The 27,992-nt window shown below is 43.2% G+C and overlaps 2 protein-coding genes across 6 annotated transcripts in view; both read left to right on the top strand.

The window, feature by feature from the left end:
* The first annotated feature begins 19 nt into the window (after positions 1-19).
* LOC102424383 (dehydrogenase/reductase SDR family member 2, mitochondrial-like) lies at positions 20-18,059 on the top strand. 5 transcript variants are annotated; one of them, XM_014454727.2, is made up of 9 exons: positions 20-167; positions 11,256-11,446; positions 13,218-13,395; positions 13,732-13,833; positions 14,998-15,068; positions 16,666-16,717; positions 17,037-17,171; positions 17,446-17,501; positions 17,771-18,059. In XM_014454727.2, the coding sequence occupies exons 2-9, from the start codon at positions 11,298-11,300 to the stop codon at positions 17,880-17,882; spliced, it is 855 nt and encodes a 284-aa protein (XP_014310213.1). In that variant the 5' UTR covers positions 20-167; positions 11,256-11,297; the 3' UTR covers positions 17,883-18,059. The 5 variants fall into 5 exon arrangements, with proteins under 5 accessions (XP_014310213.1, XP_014310211.1, XP_014310212.1 ...); XM_014454725.2 differs by having other exon boundaries at positions 87-267; XM_014454726.2 differs by having other exon boundaries at positions 88-229.
* Positions 18,060-25,330: 7,271 nt separating this feature from the next.
* Positions 25,331-27,992, top strand: part of LOC102424070 (olfactory receptor 11H6-like) — a 9,919-nt gene continuing 7,257 nt past the window's right edge. The window contains exons 1-2 of the mRNA XM_023752836.1: positions 25,331-25,347; positions 25,442-25,577. The gene's annotated coding sequence lies outside the window, so the exon portion shown is untranslated. The remainder of the gene's footprint in view (positions 25,348-25,441; positions 25,578-27,992) is intronic.

Genomic DNA, 27,992 nt, shown 5'->3' with positions numbered 1-27,992 from the left:
TGGTGTGGCACAGGCTGTCTTTCCCTCAGCCTGCTCATGCCCTCAGGCATCACTTGACTCTTTAAAGCTCAGGCCCCAAAGAGCAAGATCCAGAAAGAGAAAGGAGAGAGACAAAATAGCGGCTGTATAGACGGACGTGTCCTGAGCCTTGTCCCGGAGCAGATAGGGTGAGCAGCTGAAACGAGTAACATCCAGCCCGAATTGGTGAAGGAGACTCAGCTGGGAGACGGTTTGTAGCCGGGAAGGGCGGAGGACCCCTGGAGAAAGGTAAAATCAAGGCTCTGGGAAGGATAATCTGCCAGACCTCTGAGCCTTGAGGGTCAGAGGGAATCTGCACGGCACCGAGCCATGTCCTCTGGGACAGGCACAGTGTCTGGCTGTGGAAAGAAGGTCCGCAGAACTGCTGGACCGCAGGGGACTCTAGATCTGGGTCCACAGTCAGGAAAGGCTGAAGAGGGGTGCTGGCAGGAGAGGAGTGGGCAGAGGTGCAGCTTCTGCCGCCTCTGTGGCCTGTGCCTTTCTTCATTGAGCCTAGTGCATAGGACCTTTCGGATACAGACACTTACCCGTGGCTGGAGTGTGGGAGAAGGTGCGGACTTGTGGAATCTGGGGAGAAAGGGGGTTCCAGGAGAAATGGCAGCGAGTTTGGTTCTGAGTCATGCCTGAGCCCGCGATCTGGGCAGCCATTTTGTCCTGAAGAGATAGTCCCTCCCCTCCAGTGGCCAGGCAATCAATACAGCCACACTCAGATTCCACCCTGAATGGTACAAAGGATTTAAAAAAAAAACCTAAATAGTCCCTGAGAGTCCAAAGGGACTGGCCTAAAGAGAGACCTTCAGTCCCAGCAATGGGAACCTGAGAAACATTACAGTACAGAAAACTGGGATCTTAAGCCAGCCAAAGGAACAACACTTCACTTTTTCATTTTTATTTTTTTTATTATTATTTTGTTACCCCTTTTTTTTCTTCTTGTTTCTTTGTTTTCCTGTTTTTGTTTGTTGCTTTATTTTCTATTTCTTTTCACATTATTCTTCCATCACTCTATTTTATTTTATTTTTATTTGCTATTTTTATACCATTTTTGAAATCAATTTTTTGGTAAATTTATTATTATTATTTTCTTCTCTTTCTCTTTCCTCTTACCCACCCATCCCCTTTCTACTTTCTCTATACTGAACTGAGATCCTCCCCATATTCACCCAATTCTCAACCTTATTTTCTGTTTACAAGCTCAGCCTCTACAGATTCTGCCCCCACCCTCTTTGCTGAGGGTTTGGTGTTTGTATTTTTTTTATCTATTGGTTCTGTGGTGTTTTACGCCCCCCACCCCCATATATATATTCTCCTTTTTCTTCCTTTTTCTTTTCTCTCTTATCTTTTTCTCTCTCTTCAATATCATTTATGCTCTCTTTTCTCTCCCCTAATTCTCTTTTCTCAGATGATCACTTATAGTGGGGTTATTGTTGTTGTGAGTACATTCATGCTTTGTTCCCTTTTTGTTGTGTCTTGTCGAGGTGAATTTTATCCTGTCTGGCCAAAGAGAGAATCTTAAAGGCTGCAAGAGAGAGACAGAAAGTTACATACAAGGGATCTCCCATTAGATTATCAAATGATTTCTCAACAGAAACACATCAGGCCAGAAAAGAATGGAAGGAAATTTACAAAGTGATGCAAAGCAAGGGACTGAATCCAAGAATACTCTATCCAGCAAGGCTATTATTCAAAATTGAAGGGGAAATAAGAAGCTTTACAGACAGAAAGAGAAAGGAGTTTCCTCCCTTGCCTATGTCCTCCCTGGGGCACCCATTTACAGGGCCCAGAGCCTCCCTAATAATTGACGCGAATATCCAAGGCCATCTGCTTTCGGTGACACGAGAGGGGTATGGCCTGAACCTATGGCCCCATAGGACAGACACATCATTGTGCAAAAAATAAAAATGACAATTCAGCATTTAAGTCATAAGCATACACTATAGCGGGGGTCATTTTGTTACACTCCTAGATGTCTAACAGGGGAGGTAGTGGTATAATAAGTGCAGGAGAAAAAGAGGGTTTAGAGCAGGAAGGTGAATTCAGTTGAACAGAGTTTAAGCTGTCTGCAGGATAACCAGGGAGAGGCAGCCAACAGGGCCCTGGAGCCAGGATTCTGTTTGTTCTTCTTGTTGAGAGCACACAAAATCAGCAGCTGCAAGCTCCCTAGCCCTTCCCAGATTCCCTCTTGTTTCTCCAGGTGTTTCATGCACTGAGGGTCATACTGCTACAGTCATCGCTCCAAGAGCCTGCAGATCTGTCTCCCTCATTTCCTCTGCCACATCAGTCATAACTGTTTACCAATAGTCTGCCTGCTATAGGCCGAGGTACTGTGTGTGATGCCTTGGTCATCACAGAGCAGTCACTTGATAAATATTTGTTGAATTGAATTGATAGGAAAGGCTAAAGTTGTTTAGGTTTTTACACCTTAACCTCTTTCCAAATCAGATTTGAGGAGCAGCTGGTCAGGGCCAGGTTGAGCCAAAAGCAAGAAGAGACCATTTATGCCTCTTTATGCTGCCACATCCAAATCCACCAGCTAAAGAATCCTAATTCATCAGCTCACTGCTGTGATGCAGAGAGAATAATCCAGACTAGAGGAGGTCATTCTGGTCAATTCTAGAGGCATGGAGTTCTGGCTTAGAAGGAAGCAACTCACTCCTCTCCTCCCCAGCCTTACACACTGACTTGGTTGTGCTTATCTAAGACAAAGCATGATTAGTAATCTTCGCCCCCTGCTTCCCTTTTAATATGGTTAGAGGGTGCAAAAGCATTGGCCATCTGGTACCTGCCCCTTCTGGAGGTCTGAAAATCACAGATGGAGCTGAGCAGGATAGACCCTGAGTGTTGTATCTTTACTTTGTCATTATGTAGAGAATCCAACCCCAATCCCACACCAGTTATAGTGTTGTGTCTTGGTGGTAGAAATCAGAACTCCAGGCAAAGCTTATATTCTAATGCTTTATTGAAGGGCAAGGCAGCAAAAGTGAAGAATAGAGAGTGAGGGAGGGAGAACAAGCAAATTCAAAGGGGCCAGTTACAGGCCTGTCCACAGTCTCACAAGAAACACTGCCAGGTGAGAAGGAATGGGGCCCAGGGCAAAAAGTGGAAATGTTGGCTTTACATAGGAGCACTGACAGTTTATTCACTATAACAGAAGGAAAAACAGAGCTGGATCCATATGTAGGGGTCAGTAATATTTTTTAGATTGCTTCTATAGTTTCTATACAATCAGAAGCAAGATCATCAGCAAACCATGAGAAAGTGGGAGAGGTTGCAAGTTTGAGGAAAAAGGAGACATTATGAAATAATGGTCTATAAAAATACAAGAAAGTGAATCAACTAGGGAAGTGAAGCGGGATTGAAAGAGGACAGCACTAAAGAGACTCCTAAGGTTACTGTCCATGAGTTTAAAGGAAGTTCCTTTACCATTGTTGTCCACAAGAGAATATCATTCCCTTGTTTTACCATTGTGCGGGAAGCCACCGCTTGCCAATACTGTCACGAGAGTGCACCAAGAACACGGAAGGCTGATGGACCTTGGGCATTAGCAGGGCTGACGCCAAGCACTGAGTGTTCAGATAGTGGTGGCTCAAGGCAATTCCCTAACCTGATAATCCTTTTACTGTTTACCAAACTTTACCTTTGGTATGCCTGTATGCATTGCTAAAGGGCAGATGGTATTCAAGTAAATAAAAAGCGGACTGGCCAGAAGTCAGTGTGCTCTTCATGAAAGAGACACCACCTGGCCCCCACCCCTGAATAATTCATATTTCTTGTCTAGTGTTTTCATTTGTGCATCGGCCCCTCCTTCAGATCCTGAACCCAGCCGTGCAGGTCACAGCACCATTGTTGTACCATTTTCCCTACTTCAACTTTTTCTCTAGCAAATATCATTTGCTGATGTGCTGTTGGGAGTTAATGGAGAGTTATACTTATGTAGGGTTGGGGTTTTTCCCAAAAACTTCAAGAGAAGACGAGAAGAGCAAGGGAACAACTACACATACAGAGAAGTGACTATAAGATGGAATGTAGATTCTAAGCCAGGTAAGATAGAAGCTGAGGATGTGGGGGGGGGGGGACATGAAAAATTGGCAGGTCAATGGATAGTAGATTCCATTATGATTGAGAAATGATTGAATCGGGCTATGGGAGGAAGTGTGGTACAAGTTTAGTGAAAGAGTGGGATGCTTATCATCAGTACATCAGGGAATGCTGTTAATGGTAAAGCTTGGTCTCAGGCAAGAATCTGGGAGTGGGTGGGTTGGTGGAGGGAGAAGAAGGATCACTGGATTGAGGAGATCAGGAACTAAGAAGATCATCTCTGTGGATATTAAAATTTCTAATAATTAAGACAGGCCTAGTACTAAGAAGAGAGGCAAATAAACCAGTGCTAAAATCTTCAAGAAATAAGGAGTTATAAGCTGGAGGTCAGATGACAGCAAAAAGTAGGGTGACGCCAGCAGACTACCAAAAAAGACTGGTGTTCACAATATGCAAATAATCCTTAATAATCAATAAGAAACAGACAAACAATTCCATAAACAGAATGAACAGGCAATTTATAAAAGAGGACCCATCAGACTTGTAAAGAGAACCAACCTCACTGGTAAGCAAAAAAATGCAAAGTAATATGAGATGCTATTTTACAGGTATCAGAACAACAAATATGAAAATGTCTGAGAGCATAAATATTAGGAATGAGGTGGAGGAACAGGACCTCTCATACAAGTATAAATTGGTACAATGGCTTTGGGAAAACAAATTTGGCAATGTATAGTAAAGATCAAGATATGTGTGCTCTTTGATCCAGCTTCCCCCTTCCAATATAAACTCTAGAGAGAAGCTCACACATGTGCGGTGCAAGGAGATGGGCATGAGGATGTTTGTGACAGCATTACATGTGCTAGGTTATAAACAACCCAAGTGTCCATAACAGGACATGGATAAGTAAATTGTGTATATGTATACAATGAGGATGCTCTGTCCTGTGCAGTGAAAGTGAATGGACTATCAATGCATGTGTGAGGTTCAATTCCAAAAACATAAAATGGATGAACACCAGTGAGTTGTAGAATTATATTACCACTTTTGGTAAAGCTTAAAAGCAAGCAAAACAATGTGTACTATTTATGAATGCATGTATAGTAAAAATGCAAAAACATGCCCAGCCAGTGTGGCTCAGTGGTTGAGCATCAACTTATGAACCAGGAGGAGGTCATGGTTCAATTCCTGATCAGGGCACATGCCTAGAGTTTAAAAATATATATTTTTTTAAAGCATGGACAAGAATGATGCACACAACTTTTGAACAGTGGCCACCTCTGGGGATTGTGGAGACAGGGTCTTGAAGAAGCAAAGTCTTCTCTTTGATTTGCAATGTTGTTGTTTTTCTGAGGTCTTGACCCCTCCCTAGCCCCCCAAATTATTAGTGAAATCCTGGTAAGCCAGGCCCTCCCCTGTTTAGAAGAATCTCCCCTCTTCTCCCCCCTCACTCCATTACTCTCTCAGGCAGAGGCCTCTCTCTTTCTTCCCTCTTCTTGACTGGGTTTGCACTTTTACAAAAAAACAGAAGAGCATTTGGTTTTAAATGCTTTTGACCTTCCCTCTTGCAAAAAAATCCCAGGAAAGGAATTATGAAAGACCTAGATACAAAGGACCTGTGTAGAGCAGGGTGGGGTGAGGTTGTGTGGAGGCTGAGAAATGATATGGTGAGCAAAACACATTGGTACAATTAATAAATTAACATCTCAAAAAAACAATCCTGGTGCATAAGCATAGCCTAATATTTTTATACTAGAGGTCCGGTGCCTGAAATTTATGCATGGGGGAGGGGAGGTTCCCTCAGCCCAGCCTGCACCCTCTCTAATCCTGGACCCCTCAGGGGATGTCCAACTGCCATTTTAGGCCCGATCCCCAGTCGCACATCCCTCTCATAATCCTGGACCGCTGGCTCCTAATCGCTTACCTGCCTGCCTGCCTGCCTGGTCACCCCTAACTCTCCCTCCCCCCCGCCCGCCGGCCGATCCGCCCCTTCTTTCCCCCCTGCTGGCCTGGTCACCTCTTACTGCCCCCCCTGCTGGCCTGGTTGCCCCCAACTTCCCCTGCAGCTGGCCTGGTCACCCCCAAATGCCTCCCCCACCGGCCTGCTTGTTCAGTCATTTGGTCATCCCTCACTAACCCCTTACTGGCCTGGGTGCCCCACGCAGCCTGCTTGTTCAGTCGTTTGGTCATCCCTCACTAACACCCCTGCCGGCCTGGTCATAGGCAGCTATCTTTGTGAGGGCATGATGGTCAATTTGCATATTACCTCTTTGTTATATAGGATTTTTCCACCAGGACCTATTTTTATTTAGATAACTTCTTTCGTTTCAATTTCTTATTAGATAACTAGAGCCCCAGTGCACAAAATTTGTGCACTGGGGGGGGGGGGGGGGGATGTTCCTTCACCCAGCCTGGACCCTCTCCCATCTTGGAACCCTCGGGGGATGTTCCCCAGAATAAGGGCTAAACTGGGAGTGAGAAATCCCTCTCACAATCCGGGACTGCTGGCTCCCAACCACTCTCCTGCCTGCCTGCCTAATTGCCCCTAACCACTTCTGCCTGCCAGCCTGATCACCCCCTAACCACTCTGCCTGCTGGCCTGCTCACTCCCACCTGCCACCCCCCTGCCGGCCTGATCTTCCCCAACTGCCTCCCCCCTGCCAGCCTGATCACCCCCAACTTCCCTCCCCTTCTGGCCTGATCTCCCCTAACCGCCTCTGCCTCAGCTCCGCCACCATGGCTTTGTCCAGAAGGTCTCCCAGTCTAATTAGCATATTACCCTTTTATTAGTATAGATAGAGGCCTAGTGCACAGGTAAGGGCCGGCTGGTCTGCCCAGAAGGGGATCCGGATCAGGGTGGGGGTCCCCTTGGGGGGCAGGGCCAGCCTGGGCGAGGGGCCTGGGGTGATTTGCAGGCCAGCCACACCCCCATTGGGGTGGGGGTCCCTGCTGGGGGATGTGGCCAGCCTGGGTGAGGGCTGAGGGCCATTTTCAGGCTGGCCACACACCCTTTGGGGTGGGAGTCCCCATTGGGGGGCATGACCAGCCTGGGTAAGGGGCTGACGGCTGTTTGCAAGCTGGCCATGCCCCCATCGGGGTGAGGGTCCCCATTGGGAGGCATAGCCAGCCTGGGCAAGGGGCTGATGGCCATTTGCAGGCTGGCCGAGTCCCCATTGGGTCATTTGGGGGCAGTTAGCAGGCCGGCCAAGCCCCCGGCTTTGTCCGGAAGGATGTCAAGAAAGTCTCTGGAAGGTGTCCTGGTCTAATTAGCATATTACTCTTTTATTAGTATAGATTCTGCAGAGGCACTGATAAATTCTGATTTTTTCATAGTCTTTCTTTCTAAGGATCTTTTTTTAAAAATATGTTTTTATTGATTTCAGAGAGGGAAAGGAAGAGGGAGAGATAGAGACATCAATGATGAGAGAGAATCATTGATCAGCTGCCTCCTGCACGCCCCCTACTGGGGATCCAGCCAGCAACCTGCACATGTGCTCTGCCCAGGAATTGAGCCCTGACCTCCTGATTCATGGGTCAATACTCAACCATTGAGCAACAACAGGCAGGGTTTTAAGGATCTTTATAAGTCATGCATTATATAGCAGGTGGATGAAACCCCAGGCAGAGCCAACCTTACCCCGGCCCAACACACCCTCTGCATAGTCACTGCATCACGCGTGTGCCCACACCTGTTTTCCCAAGCTGTTCCCCCCCCCCGTGTCTGTTGTGAATTAAATTTAACTGGGTTATTAAAAGATTTCATTTGAGAGACTCCATCTTTTAGTATGTTAACTTAATCCATTTGCATTTATTATGAACATTCATGTACATTTGGACTTATTCCTGAAATCTTATTTTGTGTTTTTCATTATGCTGTTTTTTCTTCTTTTCTTCCTTTTATTGTATTAATCCAAGCTTTTTTAAAAAATACATATTTTTTAATTGATTTCAGAGAGAAGAAGGGAGAGGGGGAGAGAGAAAAAAACATCAATGATGAGAAAGAATCATTGATCGGCTGCCTCCTGCACACGCCCTATTGGGGATCAAGCCCACAACCCAGGCATGAGCCCTGACCAGGTATCAAACTATGACCTCCTAGTTCATAGGTCGATGCTCAACCACTGAGCCACAGTGGCTGGGCTAATCCAACTTTCTTCTGATTTTTTTTTGTGGTTACCTTCCCAGGGGCTGATACTCTTACTCAGGGGGTGCTTGACAAAATGGCAGTGATTCAGAGAAGAGTTCTAATGGCCTAGGCCCGTGGTCGGCAAACTGTTCAAGATGATATTATCTCAATTTGATTGCCCATTAGTACCAGAAAAGAGTGTGATTTTCAGCACCTATGACTTAAATGGTATCACACTATGATCCCTAATACCCTAGAACCGTGATCGGCAAACTGGCTCTCGAGCCACATGTGGCTCTTTGGCCCCTTGAGTGTGGCTCTTCCTAAGCCTTGGGAGTACCCTAATTAAGTTAATAACAATGTGCCTACCTATATAGTTTAAGTTTAAAAAATTTGGCTCTCAAAAGAAATTTCAATCGTTGTACTATTGATATTTGGCTCTGCTGACTAATGAGTTTGCCGACCACTGGCCTAGGCTCCTCCAAATGCAAGTACCCTGTTCTGACAATTACCCAGGCCCCTCCTACTCTTTCTATCTGTTGCCTCTGAGCTTTGGGGCACCTACAGCTGCTCTCACCTTTTACTGCTGTTCTCCCATGCACGTGTTTTGAACTGGAGCTTTCTGTAGAAAGTTAACTCTATCTATCTTGCAAGAATTTCTCAATCCTTAATTTTCATAAAGTTTTTTGTGCTTTTTTTTTTACTGTATTGCTTTGGTTTTGTTCCCTTTCTTCCTTTTTTAAAAAGTATCTTTTAGTGGTGAAGGAGAAGAAGAGAAGGTTGAAGTACATATTTAATCTATCACTTTTATTCCATCACAGCTTATTTATTTTCAGGCTTATTTACCATATTTTTCTATTTAGACATTTATACTAATATAATTTCAGCCATGCTGTATATAAATTTGTGTCATGATTTTTCAGTTAGCATTTTAACAAAAACATTTCAGTATTGTTACAAACTACTTATGAACACCCTTTTTAATGGCTACATATATTCCATCAAGTAACATGCATCCCATATTCAGCATTTAAGTTTATCTATTTTTTCAACTATTACAAATTGGATAATAAAGGTCCTTATTCGTAAATCTGTTTTTATATGTAAAATTTTTTAGGTGAATTTATTCACATCTTTAAAGGTCCCGTCTCAAATACACTCTGAAGCTGTAGAGATTAGGGCTTCAACATATGAACCTAGGGGCAGGAGGACACAATTCAGTCCATAACATTTCTTGAGATCAACAGCATTGAACTTGCTTGGAAACCCAGAGATTTAGCTAGTAAGTGCATGGTTGTTTAAAGCTTTTATGTTGAATACAGATGTGAACTTGTCTATTTTCAGAGCCCTATGATTTGTTCCTGGTAAGGGTTAGGTTAGCTTTCCATATTGTGCAACAGCTTTATAAACTTGGATAGATCACTCAGAAAATGGAATAAAGATTAAGACAAAAAAATGAACACTAGAGAAACAATGATTGGCTATTTTAGTCATGAGGGCCTAGAATAAAGTTTATGGCTCCCTGAGTGTGATCATCATTTATTTATGTCAAAATACCATTTTGTAAAAACCTCCACAAGCTTTTTTCCCTCATAAGAGAAAGTCCAAATTCCCATGGTGTTTCCACACCATCCCACCTTACCTAGGCCCTCTGCTCTGTCTCTGCTGGTCACCTCTTTGTTCCACCCCAGGAGCAGTCCTCAACTAGTGACTGACAGGAGTTGGATGTACCCCTGTGCTGGTAACCGACTGTCTGGTTTGTCTAGGACTTAGTAATTTGCTGGAATGTGGGCCTTTCAGTGCTAAAACCTGCAGTCCTAGAAACAGGGATTCTTGGTCACCCTAAGTCCAGTCCCTTGTCCTCCCTAGCCAGGTAGCTCGGTTGATTGAAGCACCATCCCATACATCAAAAGATTGCAAATTCAATCCCAGTTCAGGGCCCATATGGGGATCAATCAATCAATTGATGTTTCTCTCTCACATCCATTTCTCTCTCTCTCTCTCTCTCTCTCTCTCTCTCTCTCTCTCTCTCTCATTCTTTCACTCTCACTCTCCCTTCCTTTCTCTCTAAAATCAATAAACATATCCTCAGGTGAGAATTAGGAAACAAAACTATTGCTCAGAGTTCCTCAAAAAGATTCACCTTCAGTTACCAATAGACATAACTCACTTGATAATGTACCATTTATGGGCTACCTTCCCTTCTGTCTCACTCCTTCCACTCCCCTAACATTGCTTCCCAAGGCCATTTCCAAAAAAACTATTTGATTTTTTAGTGTGATTCTGAGGTAGCCAACCCAAGACAACTATTGTTCCTTGATCTCCCCATAAGATGGAGGGAAGGTTTGGGATGAAAGGTGTGGGTTTAGAGAAAGTTACTGAAGAAATGAGGTATTGCTGAAACAGTTACAATGAAACAGGTGCCATAGGATCTTTGGGCAGGTGGAGATGGACAATATGGCCTGGAGTTCAAGAGATGTGAGGTATAGGCCCTATGAAAGATTTTTAAACAAAGGGGGAGTGGCTGGACTTTTATCTCAGTTGGATCAGAGTCATTTGCGATGTGGGAAAACAACTTGCCTCCCAGAAATGCTGACACATCGGGTATATCTGATGAGGGGACAATTGCTGTTGCTTCAGGTGAGGAGCTGAAGGAAGAGGAGTTTGCAGCAGGTGGGGAAGGTGACAAGAACTTGGACTGGGGTAGTTGCAACAGGCTGGGGAAAGATAAGAAGAAAGGCCAATGCAATTTTTTTGTGGAAGAATAGATGTATGGAGAGAAGTACAAAGGTGACTCTCAGAAGCCCACAGTGATATTCTTTGTTTGGGGGTGTGGAGGTGAGTCAGGCAAGTATCACTCAGGCATCTACCAGGGACCGAGCATTGCAGGGAAGCCCATTTGGGGAACTGGTCATGGAAAGGACATGAGCAGCTCTGTGCTTTCCTGGTAAGTTTAAAGGATGGTAGGACACCTATCAGAGACTTCAGTGGAACCCTCCCACGAAGGATGGGTGGAGTCAGATTCTAACATGGTTCATGGTGATTGTCTTCCCAGGTTCTTCCCCAGCTTTGAGTCCAGGAGGCCGGAGGCCAGACAATGACTAGCATGTTCAGGGCCACGTCTTGGGCCTTTAAGGGTCTTCAATGCTCCTCAGTCCTTCTCTCAGCAAGAATGAGCAGCAAAACAGCAGATAGAAGCCGTCCACTGGCTGGGAAAGTAGCTGTGGTCACTGGGTCCACAAGCGGGTGAGCGAATGGGAGTCCATGTAATGAACAGATTTAGAGTCCCATCCCAGGGCAGGGGATGTCCTTCTCACACATCCTTCCTGACACCCGCATCTCATTACACAGCTCTGGCGTTTATCATTAACCCCAACTCAGTGTGTCTTCCTAAAACATCCCGTTTCTAAGTTCCAAGAATGATAGACTTGGAAAATCAACTGCTTCTGGTTCATTCAGAGCAGTGTTTGAATCTAGTCTCTGCCACTGACTGGCTGGGTAACCCTCAGGTATTTAACTTATCATCATCAGGACAGCTCTCTCCCCATCCTTCATGGGCACGTGGCCATGGGCTTTTAGGGTCCTGGTCTAATAGGGAGAAGCCAGAGACCTATTGGTCTCTCAGACTTAGGCATTCCATTGACTGCAGAGTGTTCCCTGGCAGTAGGGCACTGGGCAAGGCAATGTCTCAAGATCAGCTCAGAGAGCTCAATAGATGACCCTCTCCTGGTCACATCTCTTCTTATGTACCTCCAATTCCACTCATCCTCTAACTGCCATAATGGGCCACAGTCTTTAGTGAGTCATTACCACAGGCAGGAGGGGGGAATTCTGGTGTTCAGGGGCTCTGTCTTCCTTTTGACCTTTCATGGTCAAATTTAGATCGCTTTATTTTAGAACTGTTAATATCCAAGACTTCCACATCACCATGATGTTTTATTTTTTTAATATGTTTTTATTGATTTCAGAGAGAGGAAGGGAGAAGGAAAGATAAAAACATCAATGATGAGAATCATTGATTGGCTGCTTCCTGCACGTCCCCTAATGGGGTTCCAGCCAGCAACCCAGAAATGTGTCCTGACCAGGAATCGAATCATAACCTCCTGGTACATAGGTCAATGCTCACTACTGAGCAAAACTGGCTGGGCCCCAATGAGGTTTTAAATCTGCGTGTCCCCAATGCCCAGCCCTCATCACAAATGAGTAATTCAAAACTCTATGTTGCCCTAGCAGTTTCTATAAGAGAAGGGTCATATGCCTTCTGCCCTTGATCACAGGTACTCAACCAGCCCAAGTCAAGTGTGCTTCAGACCTCCTTAAAGTAAGAAGACGGAGAATGGAGGCAGAACATGGTCTCAGCATCAAAGTTTTTAAATTGCAGGACAGACAAAAACTTTAAGGCTTATAGAAAGTGCAATTTACACCAGAGGCCTCTGGCTAGAACAGCCGTGGGCAAACTATGGCCCGCGGGCCGGATCCGGCCCGTTTGAAATGAATAAAACTAAAAAAAAAAAAAAGACCGTACCCTTTTATGTAATGATGTTTACTTTGAATTTATATTAGTTCACACAAACACTCCATCCATGCTTTTGTTCCGGCCCTCCGGTCCCGTTTAAGAACCCATTGTGGCCCTCGAGTCAAAAAGTTTGCCCACCCCTGGGCTAGCACCAAGGGAGAAAACACTGGGCAGTTAAAGATTCTCTACCATTCACTCTGGATGCCCCGCACATGTACACGTGTTCTGAAGGATCATTACTTTTTTTAAATTCCCTTCAATTAAATTGTTATGAAAATTTTCTCATCCATATGATTATTGTACATATAGTTGTGAGAATTAACTGGGTTAGTCTTGGTGAAGGCCTGATATATAGAAAATGTTCAATAGTTCCTCTTTCCCACTCAAAAGTTTGGAGGCAGTTCTTGAACCACACTGTGGAACTCAATTTGTGTCTCATGATCAGCCTCCCAGGAGGAGGATGGGGAGGGCTGAAGCCGTCATAGCCATCTCTGCCCTCAGGATTGGCTTCGCCATCGCCCGGCGTCTGGCCCAGGACGGGGCCCATGTGGTGGTCAGCAGCCGGAAGCAGCAGAACGTGGACCAGGCACTGGCAGCGCTGCAGGGGGAGGGGCTGAGCATGTCTGGCACCGTGTGCCATGTGGGGAAGGCTGAGGACCGAGACCGGCTGGTGGCCACGGTGAGGAGATGGGTAGGGTTTGGAGGTAGAAAGAGGAAGAGTGGTTATTTTAAAACATAACCTGGTCAAATGAACAAGCGAACAAGCGCAGGAATGAAGGCTGACCATGTGCTTGGCATTGGTTACTCCAGAGCCTGAACAGGTTTACAGATCTGGGTGGAGACATGTTTTAAGTCTGATGAGGAGAGACAGCTCTCCACCCTCACTTGGTGTGGTCCCCTCCTGGATTTAGCCAGGCAGAGACCCAGGGAGAGCAAACAGGAAACACCTCCCACTGCAACAGGAAACTTCTTTTGCTCCCTGACCCTGGTCCTCATTTCCCCCTTCTCCTTGCAGGCCCTGAGACATTCTGGGAATGTTGACTTCCTGGTGTGTGTGGCAGGAGTCAATCCCTCCGTGGGAAGTACCTTGGGGAGCAGTGAGGAGGTCTGGGACAAGGTGAGGTCTGGGGACACCCGGTAGGGCTGACGGATGTCATCCTCACCCTCTACATGACCCTCTTTCCATCTCAGCCCCCACACACCTTCCCCTCACAGACTCACTGGCACCAAGCAGGCCAGGTGCCTGGACTCTGACCCTTAATTCCCCATCTGTGAGATGGAGGTAGGAGTGTCTACACCAAGCATGTCAAACTCTCAGCCACCACGAGTTTGACATGCTTGCTACACCCTAGTTGTGATCCCCACTGTTCATGAGCTCCCAGTTTGCTGGGAAGGTCCAACAGAGAACCAGATCATCACAATAAATGTGGGGCACAGAGAAGGGAATGACTCCCTTCCTTGCCTAAGAATGCTTTATGTCCAAGGCTTAAACCCTGAAATCCAGCTGTATTAGTTTCAGAGGGCTGCTGTAACAAACTACCACAACCCAGGTGGCTTACACACAGAATTTATTGTCTCACAGTCTTGGAGGTCAGAAGGCATCATCAGGGTTTGTTCCTTCTGATGGCTATGAGAGAATCTATTCATGCCACTCCCCTAGCTACTGGTGGTTTGCTGGCAATTTTTGATGTTACTTGGCTTATAGAAAAAAGCATCACTCCAACCTCTGCCTTCATCTTCACATGGTATTCTCAGTGTGTATTTGTGTGTGCACGCACATGCGTGCAAACTTGCCTTCTTAGAACACCATTCATTTTGAATTAGGGCCCATTCTATGACCTCATTTTAACTACAACTGCAATGACTCTAGTTCCAAATAAGGTTACATTATGAGGTACTAGGGGTTATGACTTTAACATAGAGTTTGGGTGGTACACGATTCAGCTTATAATACCAGCCTTCCCCAGATTCAATTGACCAGTGCCACCTCAGACCCAGATGGGACATTTTTTTCTAACCGATACCCTTACAGACACAGGGAGACATTCTGCAGACTCTGGGTCTTATGCCTGCAAAGGCTTCCTGATCCCCATATTCCTGCTTTTTCAGGATGCCTCCCCCCGCCCCCCCATGTATGTCAAAGAAAGCCAGCACTCTCCCCACTTCCCATTGTCAGAAGCCATCACGCCCATGTTCTAATGTGGTGTATTTGCTAATACAGTGAGAACATGCACTGGACTGAATGTCTCTCCTCCCCCACCCTCATTTGCTCTGATTTCAGATATTGAATGTCAATGTGAAGGCCCCAGCCCTGCTGCTGAGCCAGCTGCTGCCCCACATGGAGAACAGGGGGTGAGGGCAGGGAAGGGGAGAGGGATGGAGACATTAAGTGTCAAATGTGAAGCAGAGGTGGTAAACAAGAGCCAGGTGTTGAGTTAGATCTTTCTTCTGGGCAGCAGGCTTAGCTGAGCCAGTAACACAGGAGAAGTGAGAATTTGACTTTCAGACTCTATCCATTAGTGTCATTCTCTCATAGCTAGAATGCCCATGGAATCTGGCAAGGACTCTACTAGTAGCACAATAAGGGGTCTACAGACAGAAAGGTCCAGAATCCTCACACCTGTCCTGGAATCAGAGGAATGCAAGTGGTCTCTCTAGAATAGTGAAAGTTTAGCTTCATATTTCTAGGTCACAAAAGAGAAAAAAATCCTGTCTTCTTGCATGAATACCCAATTTCTAGAGTGCCCAGAAATCGGCAAGGACTGGAAGAGAGAAATGGAAAGGCCCAGAGTTCCCATAACTGTCCTGGAGTTGGGGAACTGAAAGTGGCCTCTCTTAGGCTGCATGCAGCAGGGCAGGGCACAAAAGTCCAGGTTGATGACACTGCGGCACCCTGCAGCCTGTCCATAATAAGGGTAGTAGAGTTTCCAAGTCCCACTCAACTCTTATCTCTCAAACTTTTTTACTCTTGGGCTAGCCATGTCCTCCATTATCTTCCCCATCATCCCTGCTCTGTGTGTGTTGCACAGAACGACCTTTAGATCCAGGGTGAGTGAAGAGAAGAGGTCAGAGACAAGGCTGGACAAGCAGGATGTTGCTAAATTATGGATAGCCTTGAATGTTGTGATAAGGAATTTTGTCAACATTTAGGAGACAAAGGTGAAAATTATATGATTGTTTTAATTATTTTAGGCATACTTCATCTTCTTCCTAAATTAAAAGAGAGCATGAAGAGAAAACACTTGCGGGACAATGAAAGCATCTTGATTTACGGGCCTACACAGAATAGATACTGAGGGAAAGGGAATGAGTAGGTAAAGGGGAAAAGAGAGGCAAGAGTGCAGATTTCTCAAGAGGACCAAACAGGTTCCAGAAAGGAAATTTTAGTCTACAGTATCTGATGTGAAAGGAAACTGGAGGGTAGAGAAGTGAGGTCTGAACAAGGGTCATTAGACTTGGTGAGTGAGGGAGCACTGAGGATCCTTAAGAAAAACTTTTCCAGAGGATTATGGGGTAGGGTTGTGGGGGGCGTGGAGCTTCTGAGATTAAGATTCCAAAGGATCCACTGGGAAGTACTTGGAATATTACTCTTAAGCATGCCTAGTATAGAACACCCTCAAAGCCAGTAAATAGAACAATAGTCTAGAATAAAGGCAAATGTTGGCTGTATTTGATAAGAGTGTTCATACTAGTTCTCCTTAATGGATTGAGCATCCAAGTGTGGATGAAAACATAAACTTGGTCCTGGTCCTCAGGATGCTCTAGGCCCTAGAGTCTAGGCCAGAGGAGATAGGCTGAAGGAAGGCAGGAGCGGGCTCTAATCTGAACCTAAATTTCTTTCACTCACTTTCATGGTCCACAGTCTCCACTTCCTTTCATGCCCCAGATGTGTCTATTTGCCTCACTTATATGTGGTTCAATCGTATTTATCCCATCTTTCTCTTCCCAGGGGAAGCTCTGTGGTTCTGGTCTCCTCAATTGGGGCATACTTACCTGAAGCTGTAAGTATAACCTTCTATGATGCTAGATGAAAAGGAAGGAAACAGCCCCATTTGCCAAGAAACGTGGAGAGGGCCAGGAAGATCCCAGAATAGGCCATTGCTGGTGGGGCACACCTACACCCACATTTGATCAATGGGTGTCTCAGACCCTCCTTCTCCAGAAAGGACACACATGGCAGGTTTTTAACCTTTCTTTGTGAGATTCTCAATTATCTCTGCATTGCTGAAGAGATATATTTATACACACAGGCCTAGGGATCCAATAGAAACTCTCCTCCTCAGTTACTTATTTGCCATCCACTTCCCTTTGTGTTCACAGAGGCTAGGGGCCTACGGTGTCAGTAAAGCAGCCATTCTGGGACTCACCAAGACCCTGTCATTGGAGCTGGCACCAAAGGATATCCGGGTGAACTGCCTAGTTCCAGGAGTAATTGACACAGCCTTCAGCAAAATGGTAAGGACCAAAGACAACTTCTGCTTCTGCCCCACTGAGTGCCAGGGTCCCTTCCCCTACCAGGCCATGTCCCAGAGACACCTGGCCCTGTGGCCTCTTGTTCTGATGCTCTGGTCCACCACCTTTGGGATCAGCAGCAGAATCAGGATTTTAGTCCTCTGTGAGGGATGAGCCCAGAGTGTCCCCAGAAGCCCCTCCACAAAGGTGTTTATGGGGTGGTGCCATTGTGATTCCACCTGGATGAGCAGCACTAACCTTTTGACTTTTCCTTTAGCTGTTTGAGGATCCAGACTTTTGGAACCATATGAAGGGACGCCATGGAATACAGAGGTAGGTTGTGCATGAGGCAGTGTCCTTTGTAGATCTGGGTTAATGTAACTTCAGACCTTCATGATGAATAAAGATCACCATCACCTCTCTGCATTCCTCTTTCTGAGATTTGAGCCCTGGGGTGAGTAAAAGTCCCTGTAGAGCCCACATATCTCCACTTGCAGCCTTTCTCTCATGACCATAGGGGTCTTGACTTCCCAGCATCTGACAGGAGCCCAGGGTTCATGGGAAGCATCATCACTCTCAGCCCACCTCCTCTTTCCATACAGAGTGGGTCAGCCTGAGGACTGTTCGGGGCTGGTGTCCTTCCTCTGCTCTCCAGATGCCAGCTACATCACCGGTGAGAGCATTGTGGTGGCCGGCTTCTCACCCCGCCTCTGAAGGACATGAGCTCAGAGCTCGGGCTTGCCTCTCATTGTAGAAGCGCCCTGTGGCTCTGGGGCCACCATGTTGGGACACCTCTATACATGATGAGCCTGTGCTTCAAATACACACTTTAAGTTCAACATAATCAGAGTATGAAACAATAAAGAACATCAGAAAAGAAAGTTTACAGCATGAAACTGTCATTAATGTTGTCACTTTTCTTCAGCCCTTGCCCACCTTGGTAATTAGGAACCATGGTCTGAGAGAGCATGGTTACCAGGAGATCAGAGTTCTCAGGGATGAAAGTCTGGGCCATTCCATGAGGGATGAGCAACCTAGACCAGAGGACTTGCTGACCAAGGGTGAAGGGAATTTAGAAAGGGTGTAGACTGAGCTCATTTGTAGCTGCGGGCAATTCCTGTCACACTGACTTTCTCAAGCACCTGCATCTCCCAGCACCATGGGAGATTGCTTGGATGTACACAGAAACAACTCAGAAATACAAGGGAGTTAATGTGAGGAGAGGCAACCTTCTCCAACAGAGGAATGGAATGGATGAATCAATGCTGAGCCTCCCCAGTTGGTTTTTCAGAGTGTCAGGCAAGAATGAGACTCTGGCCAGGCCTGTGTGGCTCAGTGGTTGAGCATCAACCTATGAACCAGGAGGTCACAGTTTGATTCCAGGTCAGGGCACATTCCCAGGTTGCTGGCTCAATCCCTGGTGTGGGGCGTGTAGGAGGCAGCCGATCAATGATTTTGTCTCATCATTGATGTTTCTATCTTTCCCTTTCCCTTCTTCTCTGAAATCAATAAAAAAAAAAAAAAGAATGAGACCCTGTCACTCACAGTGATAACCTTCACAATAATATTGACTTTTTTTCTTCCTTGTCTCATTTTTCCCACTTGTTTCTTGACCTGGGTCATAGTTATATAGGCATTGGTTTTAAAATACTTAAACTCTACATTTATATTTTATTACTTTTTGTATATATATTACATTTCTCAATTAAATCTTACAATATACTAGGTGTGAGTAGGACTTTGGCTTTGATTCATTGTAACATCAATGAAAGAATTCATAATTTAAAAAATAATAAATAAGATGACATATAAGTTGGAAGGGAGTAAACAGAGTTAGACTACGTTAGGTTCATATACTGTCTATGTCTCAGTCAGAATCCTAGGAAGAAACAAACTTTTAAACTGAGTAATTTGAGAAGGGTTTCATAAAAGTATCATTTACAAAGCTGTGGACAGGGTTTAAGGAAACCAATAGTAGGGAGCCAGCACCACCTCTAGGCCCAAAGGAAAAGAGGTGAGAACAGATGCAGGAACCAAATGGGGTAGCTCTAAGGAATAGGCCAACTGACAGGTACCCCAGACTTGGGTAGCGTCCCAGCCCACGCATTGTGACCTAGCAGAGGGAGTTGGGGAAATAAATACCCAACCAGAGGGAAGGGGGCCAGTTGATCAATCTATACGGATCAATCTCCTGAGGCACAGAGCAGAGAGAGGAAGGGAGGAAATAGGCTATGGACAGGTAAACAGAAGCTATCCAGCTAGAGTAGGAGGATGGTAAAGTTATTAATCCTAGATTTTGACAGTTAAGCTAATGCATTGTAATTTCTAGAGTAACCACTAAATGAAACCAGAGATATTATACCAAAGTAGCAGACAGAGAAAAATAAAATGACTTTAAAAAATCAATCCAGTGTGGTGAGGGCCTGAGGTGGGCAGGAGCTGGGTGGAGGAGGGAAGTGGGAGGAAAATAGAGGACATCTGTAATAATGTCAACAATAAAAAGTAAACTTAATCCAGTGGTTGAGAGTCAAACTATGAACCAGGAGGTCACAGTTCAATTCCCCATCAGGGCACAGGCCCAGGATGTGGGCTCGGTCCCCAGGAGGGGACATGCAGAAGGCAACTGATCAATGATTCTCTCTTATCATTGATGTTTCTATCTTTCCCACTCCCTTTCTCTTTGAAATCAATAAAAAATAGATTTTTTTTAAAAACTTTAAAAAATGAAAACAAAACAAAAATCAATCCAAAATAAAGCTTAAAAAGAAAATACCAAACACCTAGGATAAGTAGAAAATAAAAAATAAGAGGATGTATATAAACACAAATATATATATATATAATATATATATACTAGAGGCCCGGTGCACAAAAATTTGTGCACTGGCAGGGGAGGGGGGTGGGGAGGTGTCCCTCAGCCCCACTTGTGCCCTCTCACAGTCTGGGACCCCTCGGGAGATAACCACCTGCTGGCTTAGGCCCGCTCCCTGGGTGGCAGATGGCAGGCCCGATCCCTCGGTGCCTGCCCCGCCTCCCCAGGTCATGCACACAGCAGGGCCGATCCGGGGGTTGGGGCGCCGCCCCATGTTGGGTCCCACACGGACGCCCGCTGCCCCGGGTCGCAGATAGCAGGCCCAGATGGCAGCGGGGCAGGCGGGATGGCGCTGTCCCGCCCTACCTGCAGTATGCAAATTAGCCGCCATCTTTGTTGGCGGTTAATTTGCATATCACACTGATTAGCCAATGGGAGGCGTAGCAAAGGTATGGTCAATTACCATATTTGTCTATTATTAGATAGGATATATATATATATACACACACACACACATATACACACACACATACACACACACACTAGAGGCCCAGTGCACAAAATATGTGCAGTGGGGGTGGGGGTCCCTCAGCCCAGCCTGCACTCTCTCACAGTCTGGGACCCCTTGCTCCTTACCGCCCACCTTCTCACTGCTCCATACTGCTCAGGTCACTGCTCCTTAGCGCTGCCAAAGAGGCAGGAGAGGCTCCCACTACCACCGCTGTGCTCGCCAGCTGTAAGCCTGGCTCAGAGCTTCTGGCTGAGTGGCACTCCCCCTATGGGAGCACACTGACCACCAGTGGGGAGCTCCTGCATTGAGCATTTGTTCCCTGGTGGTCAGTGTGCATCATAGCAACTGGTCATTCTGCCGTAACGGTTGCTTAGGCTTTTATATACATATATGTGTATGTATAAATAGACTGACTGCTTTACTTTAAAAAAAAAAAGGTTATCAAACTGGATAAGAAAGGAAGCAAGGAATCCAACCATATGCTGTCAACAATAAACACATATGAAGTGTTAAAGATAAAATCTCAAGTATATAAGAAGGTTGAAAGTAAAAGCATGGAAAAGGGTATATATACTGTGTTGAGGGCCCCCAAGATCACAGTCGGGCTTGATGATTCACTAAAAGGACTCACAGGACTCAGAAAAGTTGTAATACTCATAGTTTATTACAGTGAAAGAATACAGATTGAAATCAACAAAGGGAAAAGGCAAATCGGATAGAGCCCCAGAGCAACCAGGTACAAGCTTCCATGGGTCTCCTCATAGTGAAGTCATATGGGAACATGCTTAATTCGCCTAGCAACGGTATTAACAATTACATGCAAAGTGTTGTCAACCAGGGAAGCTCACCCAATCCTTGGGGTCCAGAGTTTTTATTGGGGGTTAGTTATGAAGCACTCACATGACTGATCTTAACTACTCAATCTCCAACCCTCAAGAGATCAAACTAATACAGTGTGTCCCAAGGCCTCAGGCACACAAAAACACTTATCAGGAAAAATACTCCCAGTTTATCCTCCAGGAGGCAGTCATGGGCCAGTACTAAAAACAGGCCAATTTGGGGAATGTATAGTTTGACCACACAGGCCTGCTGAGTTAACCCTTTCCTGCACATATATAGATGTTTTTTTAAAAAAGAATTTATAGCAAAATATACATATAATTAGGTATAAGGAAGGTAACTTCATTTAAAAAGATTCAACTCAACAGAACAATATGTAAAATTTAGCTTACAGACCTAATGAGGTGGCTCAGTTGGTTGAAGCATCCCCCATACACCAAAAAGGTTATGGGTTCAATTCCCAGTAGGGGCACAAACATAGGTTGGGAGTTCAATCTCAGATTGCAGCATGTATGGGAGTATCAGTTTTCTTTCTCTCTCTTTCTTTCTTTCTTTCTTTCTTTCTTTCTTTCTTTCTTTCTTTCTTCCTTTCTTTCTTTCTTTCTTTTTCTTTCTTTTGTTCTTTCTTTCTTTCTTCCTTCCTTCCTTCCTTTCATTTCATTTCTTCTTTCTTTCTCTCTCTCTCTTTTCCCCTCCTCCCTTCCTTTCTCTCTAAAAATCAATAAAAATGTATCTTCAGGTAAGGATTAAAAGAATGTTTTTTTTAGCTTACATAAACATAACCTTAAATTACATAAAAGAAACCTGGACAGAAATACAACAAGAATCAGCAATTATGTTGAACTTTTCTTGGTAACTGATAGCATAAGCAGATCAAAAGTCACTATGGCCCTAACTGGTTTGGCTCAGTGGATAGAGCATTGGCCTGTGGACTGAAAGGTCCCAGGTTCGATTCTGGTCAAGAGCATGTACCTTGGTTGCAGGCACATTTCCAGTAGGAGGTGTGCAGGAGGCAGATGATCGATGTTTCTCTCTCATCAATGTTTCTAACTCTCTATCACTCTCCCTTCCTCTCTGTAAAAAAAATCAATAAAATATATATTTTTTAAAAAGTCACTATGAACATAGAAGATTTAACATAGAAGATTTGTCAAATGTGATTAACAAATTTGATTTAATGGTCATATATAAGATCATACACAGCATACACATTATTTTTACAAAAACTGACCATGTTCTAGACCAAAATGTAAGTCTCAAAACTTATTGAAATTATTGAATTTATGTAGATTATATTATTTGACCACAATGCAACCCAACTGGAAATCACTAATAAAATGAGAATTATACTGTCCCTATGTGTTAAAAATTAAGGATATACTTCTAAATTACCTTAGCTTGAAGAAGAAATTATAAAGGAAATTAGAAAATATTTAGAAGTAAATAATAAGTAAAACTTTCACTATCTAAACTTACCAAATGCAGTTTAAACAGTACTTAGAGGGAAAGTTATATCTACCTTATTTATATTAGAAAAGCCAAAAATTAATGAAATAAGCATCACAAGAAGTCTGAAATATACATATATATATATATATACACGTATATATACATATATATATACGTATATATATATGTATATATATATATGTATATATATATTAGAGGCCTGTTGCACGAAGAGATTTGTGCAATAGGCCTTCCCTTCTCCTGGCTGCCGACACCGGTTTTCCTCCAGCACCCGGGACCCAGGCCTTCGCTCCTGCCGGAGCCGCCTTCCATCCTCCGTCTTCACAGCCCCAGCTGAAGCCACCTTCCATCTTCCATCTTCGTGGCTCCAGCTCACCTTCAGTCTTCACTCCACCTCTTGGAGCCTACGTATGCAAATTAACCGCCATCTTTGTTGGCAGTTAATTTGCATATCGCACTGATTAGCCAATGGGGGGCGTAGCGAAGGTACAATCAATTACTCTGTCTATTATTAGATAGGATATATATATATATATATATATATATATATATATATATATAAAGTATAAATAAGAATATAATGAAAATGTGAGTGGAGATTAGCAAATAGAAAACATGTAATAGAAAGAATTTTTAAAAAGAATTGGTTCTGTTAAAAGACTCAGTAAAATTGACAAAAATCTGGAGAGAGTGGTTAAGAAAAAAGAGTTAGTGGAAAATAGTTAATATCAGAAATAAAAAAAGAGGAGTACTAAATAGACACCTTTCAAAAGAGGACATTCAGAAAGCCAAGAGACATATGAAAACATGCTCAAAGTCACTAATCATCCGAGAGATGCAAATCAAAACAACAATGAGATACCATCTCACACCTGTCAGACTGGCTATCATCAACAAATCAACAAACGACAAGTGCTGGAGAGGATGTGGAGAAAAAGGAACACTCGTGCACTGCAGGTGGGAATGCAGCCCGGTGCAGCCACTATGGAAGACAGTATGGAGTTTCCTCAAAAAACTAAAAATGGAACTCCCATTTGACCCTGTGATCCCACTTCTAGGAATATATCCCAAGAAACTCGAAACACCAATCAGAAAGGATCTATGCACCCATATGTTCATAGCAGCACAATTCACCATAGCTAAGATCTGGAAACAGCCTAAGTGCCCATCAGTAGATGAATGGATTAGAAAACTTTGGTACATCTACACGATGGAATACTATGCTGCTGTAAAAAAGAAGGAACTCTTACCATTTGCAACAGCATGGATGGAACTGGAGAGCATTATGCTAAGTGAAATAAGCCAGTCAATGAAGGAAAAATACCACATGATCTCACCCATTTATGGATAATAAAGACCATAATAAACTTTTGAACAAAAATAGATACAGAGGCAGAGCTGCCTCGAACAGACTGTCGAACTACAGCGGGAAGGCCGGGGAGGGTTGGGGGACAGGAGGGGGGGGTAAGAGATCAACCGAAGAACTTGTATGCATGCATATAAGCATAACCAATGGACATAAGACACTGGGGGGTAGGGGAGGCTGGGGGATTGTCAAGGGCGGGGGGAAAAAAAGGAGACATATGTAATACTCTTTGTAATACTTTAAGCAATTAAAAAAAGAAAAAAAACTTTAAAAAAATTATTTAAAAAATTATAAATAGATAGATAGATAGATAGATTGATTGATTGATAGATAGATAGCATTTCAGAAAGGCAAAAAAAGGGGGGGCAGGGGCAGCTAGAACAAACAAGATAGGTGTTCCTTTAATCAGAGAAAGAGGCTCAGAATTGCATGCCAAATGGACAGTGCAAATGGAATAGAATCTTTGGCCTAATGTGAAAAAAGAACTTATCAGATGTTTGAAATAAACTCATCCAAAGCTGGGTCCCTGGGGTAATGTCCATCCAGCTGAGAGAATCTCAGCACAGAGTCCCTTTAGGGAAGTTGGCTGTGGTCCAGCAATAGCTTCACGGGGGACAAGTGGAGAATCCAGGCTTTCATTCTTATTATTGCTGGGGGGGGAAACACATATTTTCCAACCTCAAAAAAAAATTTTCCCCAAGTGCACTGCATGTGAAAGGCCCAGGGACAGAACTCTGAGGTCCAGAGGAAGTGAAGAGCAGGGGAAGGCTTATCTGCAGACAGTTCCTTGTTCCTAATCAGTGACTGAATCAACTCCAACAAAGGGAAGGTACCAATATTTCATGAATATGGGGCAAAGAAAAATATGTGTTATATTTTGAGTGTGGAAAGGTAAGTTTGATAAAGTGCCTTTCTAGTTGAAAAAGAAACTATTACTTTCAAATTTTGTCAACTGAAAGGCAAAATTATTTTATTATTTTTATATTGTCTTCATTTCATCCTTTCTACTATTTGCCATGGGTTTTGTGACCTTTATTCTAAACTACAGGGTGCTCCTTAAAATAAAACTTACTGAAGAAAAGTAAAAGCCAAATTGGAAACTAATATCATTTTCCTTTTTGTTTCTTGTAGGGAAGAAAAGTAAACTGAAGATGAGATGTGACTCCTTCCAATGGGAAAAGTAACAACACAAATCCTCTCTGGAAGGTAGTGGCTATTATTTCTCACAACACTGCATTTGAATTTTTAAACTTACCTTCTAATTCCTGTCCTAGGCTTATGAAATGGTGTTGGTCACCCAAAAGTAAAATGCAGCCTTCAGATGCCCTGTTGGAAATGTTCCCTTTCTCCTCAACCCTGACACAGAGGCTGACTTCATTGACATGTGAAGGGGAGATGATACCCTGCATGGTAAGTCAATTATGACACAAATAGTGATTAACTGGCTTATTATTAATTTTTGCTAGACCTCTGATTGTTACTTAATGGGTATAAATGTTTTTAAAGATCTGGGTATTTCCAAAGTACCTGCCAGAAAAAAAATTTATGAGTTTATATTCTCTCCAACAATTCTTCTGAATATCCTTTCATTGCACCTTCACCAACACTGCTATCATGATTATTTATCTGTGCTAATTTGAAAAGCCAAAGAAAAATTATATTTTTCATAATTAAATTAGCAACCTTCATCCAGAAATATAGAGGTCATATAAACTTAACTCCCACAATTTACACTAGGATTTCATATTCACTTCTTAAGATGTCCCTTCACTTTACTGAGAAGAATAGTCCTAATTGTTAAGACATTTCAACATGAAGAAATATAAATATACATCCTTAAACATCCCTTGCATTGAAAAGTAAACAAGAATACAATAGGCCCTCCATGAACTTTCACTCAGTTCTTGAAATGCTTTAGGCCAGCACTCAGCTATGAAGTTTAGAAGATAAGCTTGAAAAGACTGTACCCACCACATCAATATTCAATAAATGGTGGCTAGGTGATAGTTAATAGAAAATGAACTTAAATTCATGATGGACAGTAATAAAAAGTTAATGCTGATATTTAAAAACATTTTGCCAAAAATGTTATTAAATATTGTTCTTTAATTATATAAGTACTGATACTATATAAGATGGGTAGTGTTGTAGCCAGTTCTTAAATTTCCCAGGGTCAGAAATCCAGTCATATTGTCATCTTAGAAGTAACTCTAAGGAAATAAGTAACTGGAGGGAAAGAGAGGAAGAGACAAACATACTAAGAGACAAGTGAAATAAAGTGATTATAAAGAAAGAATAAGTTTCTCTAAGGAATTTAGTGAGCTTTTTGCTGGATTAATGCCTGATTAATAAAGTATTTCTATGTAATACCTTAATCAATAAAGAAAAGAAAAAAAACTGAAGAAAAAGAAAGAACGTATTTCTAGCACCACCTGATAGCATTGTGGTGAAAGTCTCCTTATTTGCAAAGTTTATGAGATGAAAGGAAAAGACTGGGCCATGTCTTTCCTCTAAAGAGAGAAAGAGATGCAACCCATCAACTTAAAATAGAGTATGGACAGCTCCAAAGGAAGATCTTTCCAAAAGGAGAAGTACTTGAAATTAGTCTGAATTGATATGTGCTATAAGCATAAAACACATGCTGGATATTTTAGACCTGGTATTTAAAAATGCAAAAGAGCACATTGGTAGTTTTTAAAAGTAATTTCATGTTAAAATGACATTATTTGGGATAAATTGGGTTAAACAATATATATTATTAAAATAATTTCACCAGGAAAAGGAGGGATTGACTTGACAATAAAATAAAACAGCACTCAGTTATCCTATATAATAAAGAGCTATGTGCTAATTAGACTGGACGGCGGAAGGACCTTCCAGACAACCAGTGGGTGGGAGGTAGGGGGCAGGGTAGAGAGGCAGCCAGGGCTGCTGCGAGGGCCGAGCCCCTTGCACGAATTTTGTTCATCGGGCCTCTAGTTTTAAATGAGCTTAAACTTTTAGACATAAGCAAATTATATCCCAGGGTGCAGAGGGAATTTACAGATATGATTTAAAAATTACTAATGGTGTCTTCAAAGAATCTTGGAGAATGAAAGAACATTTTTTAAAAACTGAACAAGGATACCAGTTTAAAGTCCAAAACTTGTTTTTAAAAATTTTCATGAGCCATTTGTTTTATAATTTTTGCCAGAATGTTTTCCAGAAATACAAGGTCATTTTCATCACCTTTGTATTATTTATCTATTTTTAGCTTAGCTATCTTTCTACAATTGTTGATAATAGTAGGTGTTAACCTAGAAAAAGTTTTAAGTGATCTGAAAAAACATTTTCTTATGTTCTACATAATATTTTAATCAAAGATGTAGGTGAAACACAAGAAATTTTATCAAATTTATACGCAATAAAAATAGGAGGGAAGGCTAATATTTGAAAGTATTAAAACCTTAATAGACTGAAACACTTGGTGAAATTCAGTCATTAACGTCTCTCACTTAAAAAAATTAATGACTCAAGCATCAGATGGGACCAATCTGGTTTTAAAGAAATCCTTGTGAACAAACTCTAAGGGCTTTGGTAAAATGAAAATTCAATAAAAGTAAAAGTATAAAGTTACTGCCAATGTCAACTAAAGTCGACATGACTTTCTAGAGATTACTAGAATACTACTGTGCACTGCGTCAGTCAAAGTATGAGGGATATTGTGTTTGGGTTTTAGTAAGATCACATCTTAGAAAGCATAGAACAATCACAAGAAGGCACCTAGGATGTGAGCACCCTGGAAGTATGTCATAATTCAGTTGAAGAAACCAAGAGTGCTTAGTG

This window comes from Myotis lucifugus, unplaced genomic scaffold, assembly GCF_000147115.1.
Source record: "Myotis lucifugus unplaced genomic scaffold, Myoluc2.0 scaffold_38, whole genome shotgun sequence".
Classification (NCBI taxonomy): Eukaryota; Metazoa; Chordata; class Mammalia; order Chiroptera; family Vespertilionidae; genus Myotis; species Myotis lucifugus.
The sequence above is the reverse complement of the archived record's forward strand: the minus strand, read 5'-3'. Positions and strand labels throughout refer to the sequence as shown.